The 10,680-nt window shown below is 45.7% G+C and overlaps 1 protein-coding gene across 1 annotated transcript; it reads left to right on the top strand.

Moving 5' to 3' along the window:
* The first annotated feature begins 1,055 nt into the window (after positions 1-1,055).
* Positions 1,056-9,701, top strand: LOC109529466 (zinc finger protein 658B-like). The gene is made up of 8 exons (XM_019892838.1): positions 1,056-1,605; positions 2,439-2,849; positions 3,713-4,357; positions 4,849-5,300; positions 7,212-7,473; positions 8,069-8,130; positions 8,410-8,500; positions 8,570-9,701. The coding sequence occupies exons 1-8, from the start codon at positions 1,353-1,355 to the stop codon at positions 9,484-9,486; spliced, it is 3,093 nt and encodes a 1,030-aa protein (XP_019748397.1). The 5' UTR covers positions 1,056-1,352; the 3' UTR covers positions 9,487-9,701.
* Positions 9,702-10,680: the final 979 nt, after the last annotated feature.

The following is a 10,680-nucleotide window of genomic DNA, read 5'->3' as shown; positions in this document are numbered from 1 at the left end:
TATATATATATATATATATATATGGCACAGTGAGAAACTGCTTCGCATGTCCACATCACAGTGCAGAGATGTAGGGTTTGATTCCAGGGCCCGGCTTTCCTGTGTGGAGTTCTCCCTGTGCTTGTGTGGGTATTCTCTGGGTGCTCCGGTTTCCTCCCACATTCCTAAAACATGCGTGGCAGGTTAAAAGAACACTCTAAATTACCCCTAGGTGTGATTGTGCATGCGAATGTTTGTTTGTCTGTTTGCCCTGCGATTGGCTGGCAACCAGTTCAGGGTGTAACCCGCCTGGTGCCCGAAGACATATAGGATCAACTCCAACACGTGACCCTCATGTGTGTGTGTATATATATATATATATATATGTATGTATGTATGTATGAATATACTGTACACAATTTCGTCCCAAACATTTCAGAATGAACCCTTCTGTTTTTATCAGCAATTACATCATCAATGGAACGCTTGAGAAGACACTTATCTCATTACTTTTGTCTCCAAACTCTGCTTCCTCATAGGAAGGCCTCCGCTTTTTGCCCATTCTAAACGTAGAGCAAATCCATCTAAAACCTACGAACCCCTCGACTTACACTTGTCAATCGAATTGAGATCTGCGTTATTTTTAACCTAAAAGTTAAGCTGCTGATAAAGTTTTTTATCAGCAGTTTCTCCACTACTGGAACCTGAGATACAAACATTACTTCACCTGCACATTTTTGTCCCCTTATCAGCCGTCATGAAGAAATTCATCATTGCAAAACATTAGATTGTAGATAAGAGCAACGTAAGAAACAGATAAATTTCATTTCCTGCTCCTCGAAAGGTTAAAGACGTTCATTTCAACAGAGGCACCTATAGACCTCATTTTCTGTCAAAGAGTGAATGGAGATGTAATTATTTCTACTTTTTATAATCATGAACAATAACTTACACTGTCAAAACTATTTTTGTAAAAACAAAAATATTTGCTGTGTAATGTACTTAGCACCTTTTATTCCCAAAATATTCAATAAAATAACAAATAAATACAAATTAAATATTTTGTTTATTTGTTCCTCGCGAAGACGAGTTGCGTCTTTTGTATTTGGTTTACGGTACGACTCGCCGCACGATTTCCGGCGACAATAATATTTACGGGGTTTATGTTTTACGTCCTGTGGAGTTGCTTTACGGTACTACATTCACCACGATTTGCGGCCCAAGCTGCAGTTGTGTTTACACTCAATTAGCTAGTTAGCTAGTGCAAAACAGCGCGTACGATGCGCACGCCGAAGTAGCTCAACCAGGCCCCCCAAGTGTAAACCTCCCCCAGTGGTTGAGGCGATTGTTTCCGTGGCCCTCTCGCAGTTATCATGTCGAGTGGCGCGGCTCTCCACAGCCAGATCGGCTCCATCATTACCGCCCTGTGCAACGCCGCTGCGGCGCAGATCACCAAAGTGGTGGAGGATGGAATGGTGGTACTGCGCCTGGAGGTGACCCAACGGGAACACGAGATTCGGCGGCTGAGGAGCAGCATGGAGGTGCTGCACGGCGAGCTGAGAGCCGCCCACCGCACGGCGGACAGCCTGCGGGGAGCTCAACAGCATCATCAGCAACACCCCCGAGGTGGGTACCCTTGGACCCCGGTTGGAGTGCAGCCCACTGCATTCATGGCGTGCCAACGTACAAGTTTTTGTAAACATGAGAGAATTTTGTCTCGTGAAACTATGGTAACGTCAAAGAACAGCTTTGTGTCTTCAACGGTGTTGAGGGTAACGCGTTACATTCGTACATTAACGCTTAAATGGTAACGGAGTGATACAACACGTGAATCAGACACTTGTAACATTACACTTAATGAGTACGGGGATCACGTTACAATCCCCGCTGTCACCCCACCAGTGATGCTGGGTTACTCGAAAAATCTCAATTTTGCAACCTCTAATTTACCACATCATTCTTCTCATAAAATACTCCAATATAAGCTTCTTCACAACGTTACTGAAATGCACCTCATGACATTTGCAAGAAGCTTTCAGGTAACTTCCTGGAACTTGACATTTACTCTCAAGTGGTAATGTCATTGACTACCTCTTGAGCAGCAGCGGTGAGTAACATTTGACAACAGTTCAATATGCATGACATTTCGCAGTTATAGTTTTCTATCCCTCATGCTTGTATGTAGACCAAAATGAATTAACAGATAAAGTCGAGGAGGAGACCCGGTTCCGAGATAGACACATTATACTCAGTTTCCAAAATGCTTCCTTACAAAACATGCACTGTCTGGTTGCTGTGAGATCTCATTCTTTAAATGCACTTTTATTTTTGCAATTGGAATAGTTTAAGCTATTAACGTGTTTAATTTGACAGACTTGTTTGGGTCAATCGTTTTTACTTTGCTTTGTTAAATTTTCAGGATTTCTGCATGAAAAGGAATTTTTCGTGTCCGTCCACAGGCGTCGCTGAAGCTGAGAGCCCAGAAAACCTCCAAAGCGACTTTCCCAACCTTGATGTGGTGGTAAAGCGCGAACCCACAGAACAGGAGGGATGCGATCAACCCGGACCACCGACGGAAAGACCGCGTGAAAATCTAACCGACGTTCCGGCGGACGTCCGGCAGGCGGGGGCTGCCAGTCGCGGGGCGCACCGCCACTTGTACAGCAACATGCGGCGCCGGATGGTCAACCGCCTGATGTTCAAGCGCGGCTTCACTTGCCCCTTCTGCGGGAAATGTTTCGAGCATTCCGGAAACCTGGAGCGGCACAAGAGGATTCACACGGGGGAAAAGCCGTACCGCTGTGATGTTTGCGGGCGACGCTTCAACCAGAAGTGCAGCCTCAAGGAGCACACCAAGATCCACCAGAGATGTCAGTCACAAGCCAATTTGATCCCGTCTCGCTGTTGTTGTGTGAATCAGAGCTCGAGCAGAGTCCAACACGCAAATGCGCCACATTGATTTTAGTTCTATAATATCCCGCCTTCATTTCTGCTTGTCACTATAAGGCACTGGCATAGATAGATGAACAGTTATAGTGCCCGTCCGATATTTTTGAGGCCGATGTCGATTATATTTGGCAGAATAAGATTTTGATAAACGATTGGCCTTTTTTTTTGTTTGTTTGACTGTCATTATCTTTGTCACATGTTGTAATGCGTTAGTGTGTATAAAAAAAAAAGAAAAAAGAAAAAAATCGTTCCTAGAGCAAATATCTGCTAACAATCAGTTCGATCATAAACAATGATCCATGAGTGAACAAGTCGTACTTTTTGGATTGCTGGATTCTGTGTGGCTGTTTGAAAGTGTTAAATGGTTGCAGAAATATCCCGCATTGCTTGGGTTCTGGATGAATAAGTAACTCATGGCAAAAAAAAATGTTTTTATAGAATTAAGCAGATTAATCCATCCATTTTCATCAATCAACTGAAATCGATGCCAAAGTGCCTTTAGGCATACATTGCCAGCGTTATGCGACCAAACCCAGATAATAGGAGAGCTGTGACGTTCACAATGCAAGCCCGAGGGCACTTTGATGTCAGTTCTAGTCAACAGCAGGGGGCGGTATAGGACAAAATAGCAGCACCCTGAAACTGATGAAAATGGATTGTTGAAAGTGCTTTATTCTTATTCCACCAGTGTAATGTTAACCAGTATTCCATGTTTAGAGTAACGTAACGGAACGTTTTCCTTGAGTTCCCTTTTAAGTCTCCGGTCAACAACTTGTCCTTGCAGGTCTTCAGACGGCACCAGCTGACCTCCAACAACCCCCAACAAAGCACCCAAGCACCAACACCCATCGTCCAGCAGAGGACGACGTTACGTCGGCGGCCGATCACATTTCCGCTAACTGTCCGGATTCCACCCATACCGCAACGGTCAAATCAGAGCCCGTGGAGGAGAGTGTGACACAACCTGAAAGAGAAGTGGCGGACAATCAGAAGTCGCCCACGTTACGTGACGGGGCAAATGATTGGTCGCCGCAGAACGGCACGGCGGTCCCGGCGGGAGCTCATCTTATCCCGCCTCACGCCGAGGCCTCTTGCAGCACCTTCGCATTCCCTGAAAAGCCTTACAGAGGAAACAACAAAAACGTAATGCCATCTCAGCTGCCGTACCCTTGTGCCACCGCCGGCCCCCGCGGTCTGCCGTGGGAGGTATGCGGCCGCCCACGAAAAGGCACTGGCTCCTTTTACCAAGGGTCCCGGCCCAAGAAGTGCTTCTTCTGCTCGTACTGCGGTAAGATGTTTGTGCGTGCCGGCCATCTGGAGCGACACTTGCGCATCCACACCGGCGAGAAGCCCTACGGATGCCACATCTGCGGACGATGCTTCAACCAGAAGTCCAGCCTCAAGTGCCATATGAAGACACATAGGAATGGTATGGGTCATGAGAACCAGCCACGTTGCACAATGCAAATAAACAACAAAGGACTTAAAAGAATCCACAATCAAAAGAAAGTCCACAATCTGATTAGGCCTGCATCTAGCGATCTAGCTATCTAGCTATCCATCTAGCTTGCTAGCTGGCTTGCTATCTAGCTTTCTATCTAGCTAGCTAGCTAGCTAGCTATGTCATTTGTATTGTTCTAAGTGTTAAGGGTCCTTAAAAGAAGATATTTCATGTTAAATGCTCAGTATAGCGCTTTGTTACAGCTACAGCTGTGGGGAAAGTGCTATATGAATGATTTATTGTCGGCGTTTTACATAATGAAAACTCCACAACACACACAATACTGGTGGCATTTGATTGAGTTCACTCCTATAGTCAGTCAGTCATTTATGATAACCACCACCTTGCAGAATAGAAATAATCCTCAAAACGAGAAAAAATGGTTAATCTAATTGCGTTTCATTTCTATATTCTTTCAGACAAGAATGAGGAAACGCAGGGGCCGCACCCCATCATGTGCCCGATGCCCGACACTTGCTCGCAGGAACCGGCAACTGATCCCTCGCTCGGACCGTTAGCTTTGGCCGATCCGCGTATCGGTCGCACGTATGGTGAGGTGGGCCAGAGCGAAGCCTTTTTAGACACCGACGAGTGGCGAGATTACGCCGCCAACGGCGAGATGGATATGCTGGATCCGTACTCGCAGGTGGGAATGGCGGCGTCCGAGGACGGGACCATCCTCGACTTCGGTCTGCCGTCCTCTGACTCGGCTCAGAACTGTTACATCTGTTCGTCGTGCGGGCAGAGTTTTGACTCCTTTGTTCTTTTTGAGAGGCACCAGTGCAAAAGCGAAGCGGTGTTCAAGTGCGACGTCTGTGGTCTGGACTTTGACCAGGCCGACAAACTGCAGCTCCACATGAAACTTCACCAGTAGAAATAACATTTCCGAACGTATGTGCCTCTGAGCTCATCTAGTTTCGATTTTGGCAATGAAAACCGCCAACCGGGAAGAAAACAAACAATGACGTTCATACATGAGCTGCACATCTCCACAACTCACACCCTGTCACTCAACACTCCTTGACACCCACGTCACTCACTAGGCCTTTGAAAGCCAAGCGCACTCCCAACTCACAGATGCTACAGTGGTACATGAGAATGGTGACTCCAAGTGGACAAATATAATACCTGCACCTCACATAGACATGATTGTTTTGTTTCAAGGGGAACTCAAGTCAAACATTTTTTTGCAATATTTTGTATGTGCCCCAACTAGTCGGATTAATATTGCGTCTGTGAAATCAGAATTAAGCAGATCAATCCGTCCATTTTGTCATTCGGCTTTGTACCGCCCTCTGCTGTCAACCGAAAGTAATGTCAAAGTTCCCTGAACCCAGAAGCCCAGCAAACAAGCTGTGACGTTCACAAGCGCACTTTGTCAGTTTTTGGTAACCTCCACATTGAAAAGTAGAAATAAGTAGAACACAAAATAAATTGTGAAAATAAAAAAAGTCCACATAATTCCTAATTGTAATATCACAATGCAGATGTTTCGACAACCACTATATGCTATTGAGAAAACATCAATCCTGTACATACCTTGCATAATAGAAATCAACAAAACCATTACGAATCACACACTGCCACATACTGTATAATCCACACTTCAAAAAAGTACGTCAACTTCTGCAGCACCCTGGGATGGAAATTAAGATAAATCAGCAATTTTTATCCCCGATTTAACAAAAAAAGCTGAGGAGCTTTTGATTTGAGCCACTGTTTGACATTAAAACGTGTTATTTGTGGCCTTGCTGTGGTCACTCACGCGGAATGTATTGGAGAAGTGGCGACATTTCATTTAGTTGTCTGTAATTGAGCCAGTGTTATTTGTTTTGAAGCAAATTGAAGAGCGGTATGAAATGTGATTGTAACACATTTCTCAGTGTTAAAACATGTAAATATGTTGTTGTTGTTTTGTTTATGTTTCACTGAAGAGTTCAAAGCCACAGTCGTGTTTTTTTTCCAAATTTCTTCTAAATGCCCTTGAATTACGATTAAAATGGTTGGGGAACGCTAATGCTCTTGTTTATGTTTCACTGAAGAGTTCAAAGCCACAGTAGTGTTTTTCCCAATTTTCTTCTAAATGCGCTTGAATTACCATGAAAATGTTTGGGGAACGCTAATGCGAAAGCTTCCATACAAATGACTGCCGTTTCGTACGAGAACCACAACCTGGAGTTCAGATTACTTTTTGTTGTTGTTGTTGATGTCACAATGTATTACTGTACCTTTAACTGTGTGCTTATTTGTCTTTTTTTTCATCGTGCAAAAAAGAATCAACATTGGATTGGATTTGTCAAGTGTATCATTGGCTTATTAAGTTGAACAGTCAAACAAAACTGCTGTGAGCATCAGCAGCTATGAATGCAACGTATTTAAAGTTTATTCTGGACATCCGCTCAATTTAACTGTACTGATAGATCATTTAATCACATTTTACATTATGTATTTTCATTTTTTAAATACATTTTAAAAAGTTTGAATTCGAATCACTTCATCAACTGATATTAGCATTAGCAACTACTCATACTTAGAAATTATTATCAAGCATTCAAAACTAGCTTTGGTTTTAAAATACACTTTATGATCATTGTAAATATTAAGTGGGGTAAAATTCGTCATTACGTCTTTAACACGTCAGTGCGCTTTTAAAAACATCTTGCGCGTTTCGTGTGTTATTTAGGGTAGGTCCCGCCCCCACGCGGAAGTGAGTTTGTGAGTCGGGATGGAACGTTTCTCACAACATCCTCGTGCCGTTAAACCGTCGTCTAGCTCGTAAAAGCGCGCCTTTATTGTTTTTTTTCCCCCATGTTGGTGTGCTCTTAGAGTGCAAGGAAACATGGCTTGCGTCGCTTTTCAAACGCAGCTGTCGTCCATCATGGAGGTTTTGGTGAAGGCGGCGGTGGCCGAAATCAGCAAGCTGGTCGATGACAATAGTGCCTTCCTGCACCTGGAAATCTCGCGGAAGCAGAGCGAGAACGAGATGTTGAAGAGGAAGCTTCTGGCGGTCGAGAATAAAAACGCGCAGATGCAGCGAGTCTTCGGTAAGGAGCATCATAACGAGGACGACCACGCCTTCATTTGAGGGAAATTTGTTTTCATGGAAACACTACAAAAATACCAAAGACACGGTTAGGGTTTCAAGTCAGGGTAGGAGTTCCCAACAAGGTTACGTATTCAAATTAGGGTTTGGAGACTAGGTTATAGTTTAAACATAAATAAGGGTAAAAATAACGAGGGATTCAAACAAGGGTTTAGAGTTTCAAGCCAAAATGAGGGTTTCACATAAGGGGTTTGAGCCTTATTTAGGGTCTCAAATAAGGTTCAAGTGTAGGTTAGGGTTACAAATCAGAGATTCAGGTTCAAGTTAGGGACTCAAATGAGGATGTTAAGCCTGCGTAGGGATTTAATTGAGGATTGGTGTCTTCTATTCGGGTTAGACAGGGTTAGGGTTAAGCAAGGATTAGGTTTTCAAAGTAGAGTTGCGTTTCAAGACAGAGTAGGGGTCTCAAATTCTGAGTACGTTGGAAGTTCACTCTCCAGACAGCTCAAGTCTGCTGCTTCCTGATGACATCATTCACATAAAAAAAAAAGATGCTGGTGAACACATGTCCAATAATTTGCCTTTCTTGTTTCCAGAAAATTTGGCGGACAGAGGACGTGATGAAGGAAACGCTGCCCATCCAACGGGAGACATTAAAGTGAGTCACGCAAAACCGTTTCACATTCTTACTATGATGACATGGCAGCAGCCAATACATTTCATACGTTCCTCACATTTCCCTTTACATTCCGAAAATATTGGATGTCTAGGGGTCAACTATTTTTATTATTTTTGAACACACCTATTGGCTAACTCATGTTGTCCTTGGAGGAATTTCAAACCTGGTGACTGTACTGGCTTTAAAGAAGTTTGAGGTTTTTAAATTAAGGCTTCAAAGGCATTGTAATGGGCTATCTTCTCTTCTTTTGTTGCTCAGTGTTCTGAGGTGGAAGGCACAAACATTTCCTTCACCATCAAGGAAGAGAGTCCGGATGAGGTTCTGTGGATCGGTGATCCCGCTAGCTCCAGTCAGTACGGAATCCCCCTTCGGATCTGAAATGCAAGCGAAATGCTAACTTTTTCTTTTTGTTTTGTAGTAACGAGTTCATCTTTCCAGTACCCAAACGTTTCCGAGAGGTTTGAGGAGGACCTTCAGAAGACTGGTTCAGACTTTGGCGACTCGTTCACGTCGCGTGAGCACAGCACCGAGGTAAGCGGGCTCAACATGCTGGTCAAGACGGAGAAGGAAGAATCGGCGTCGGGCGGCTTTAGCCGGGACGAATGCCAGCTGGGCGCTGCCAAGCAGAACCAACTCGCCGACGTGTCTCTGGATGAGCGGGACCACCAGCTTTGGTCGTCCATCATCAACGGGGACGACATTGACTCTGCTTTCCCGGACTTTTCTAGCGTGGTGGACGAGTACTCGGATGCATTTCCTGAACCGCCTCGTAAATTGGGAGGTGCGCTGCAGCCGCCCTGTAACGGTGTTTATGACAGCGAGTACCCCAAGGAGCCGCCGTCATCCACCTTTCCACCCAGACCTCAGTCGGACCCACGCAAGGAACAGGTCTACCCGCAGAGGCGTCCCCAAGTCGGGGAACAGTCGGACAGGCCGCCGGCGACCGGCTCGCAAGTGTCTTTCGCCCAGCCGGACCCTGCCCACCGCCCCTTCTCGCGGGGCTTTGCCTGCGCGCAGTGTGGCAAGACCTTCTCCCGCTTGCACCAGTTCAAGCTGCACCAGCAGAGCCACAGGCGCAAGCGCGCCTTCTGGTGCGCCGTGTGTGGGAAAGGCTTCCAGTGCTCGTCGCACCTCAGCATCCACCACCGCACGCACACGGGCGAGAAGCCGTACGGCTGCCTGCAGTGCGGTAAGCGCTTCACGCAGCAGAGCAGCCTGCGCGTGCACCAGCGCACGCACAGCGGCGAGCGGCCGTACAACTGCGCCGAATGCGGTAAGACCTTCATCCTCATGCACCACCTCAAGCGACACTGCGTCATCCACACGTACAGCTGATGGACTTCGCTGGCTTAGCTTAGCACGGACGTTGTACAGCTTCTTTTTTTTTTTTTTAATCTATGCAAGAAAAAGGATTGGTGGTCTGCCTGGTTTAAAGACCCAAATTGGACTGGACTGTGTTCCTACCAAGCGCACAGTTGTGATGGATACCATTATGACCCACGCAAGTCGCAGCTTTACCCACAGAGGCCATACAAATGTGCCGAGTGGGACTTTGCGCTTGTTGGACTCGCCGTCGGCTACCCTTCTGCACAGACCTTGGACCCATGCAAGGAGAAGGTCTACCAAGAGGGCCGTCCCCAAGTCCAGAAACTGTTTCATGGGGTGGCGGTGGCTGCATGACAAGTCGCTTTCAGCCCTGCTGGATGCAGCCCAGTCCCTGCACACCACCTTCTCTATGGGGGGGAGATTGTCTGAAAATTATTCACACAAATATATTTTTGATTTTCAGTTTTTTTTTTCCTTTTTTTTTGTGTGTTTGTGAGGAGGGTAGCAGGTGTTGATTTTTCGTCAGGGTTCGCTCAAGATCATGAACACGTTTGCCCGTTTTAATGGTCGCAATGTTTTTCTTGCCTCCTCGAATTTTTCAAAATGCCCTTCGAAATTTTCAAAATGCCCCTAAGGTAACCTGTACCTGGTAAACCTTCGCCGCTCAGTGGGATGTGGGTTTTTAAGTTCAATTCTGCCTGTGAATTGTTAAATGTGAATTTGTGGATCAGCATTTAAATTTGAGGCCGATGTCACGCAGTTTCAACGCATTCATTCACACAAAGGTTTCAGCCTTTCACATGGCCAAAAGGCCGTCCCTCCGTCCGCAAGGAGGGGATGTTGCTCCCTCCATTGAACTGGAGCGAGTCATCCCCTGTTCTTCGTTTAAAAATTGTAAAACATGCAAGACGTCAGGCAGCCAAAGCAGAAGAAGAATGTCCTTTGGCAAAGCAGCCCTGAGGGAAACAACTCACGGTTGTATTTTGTTTCCCAACTTGTGTTAAACAAACACATAAGATAGACAGCATTTCCATTTTTTGTCACAAAACAGAAGGTGACTTGTCTGCAACTGACACAGCAACACTGCCTCCTAGTGGATGGAGGAAGCAGGGGCCTTTCCACATGTGTAAATCACAGATGTATTTGTGTGAATCATTTTCAGACAAATCCCCCCCCCCCCCCCCCCCCCTTCTTCTTTCAAAC

This window comes from Hippocampus comes, unplaced genomic scaffold (assembly GCF_001891065.2).
Source record: "Hippocampus comes isolate QL1 unplaced genomic scaffold, H_comes_QL1_v1.1 scaffold255, whole genome shotgun sequence".
Lineage (NCBI taxonomy): Eukaryota > Metazoa > Chordata > Actinopteri > Syngnathiformes > Syngnathidae > Hippocampus > Hippocampus comes.
The sequence above is the reverse complement of the archived record's forward strand: the minus strand, read 5'-3'. Positions and strand labels throughout refer to the sequence as shown.

Bases quoted from the DNA above. Each gene is read 5' to 3' on its own strand.
- LOC109529466 (XM_019892838.1), top strand. From the start codon at position 1,353: ATGTCGAGTGGCGCGGCTCTCCACAGCCAGATCGGCTCCATCATTACC. The intron at 4,358-4,848 runs GTATGGGTCATG...ATATTCTTTCAG, and splicing joins TATGAAGACACATAGGAATG to ACAAGAATGAGGAAACGCAG. The intron at 5,301-7,211 runs TAGAAATAACAT...AGCTCGTAAAAG, and splicing joins TCCACATGAAACTTCACCAG to CGCGCCTTTATTGTTTTTTT.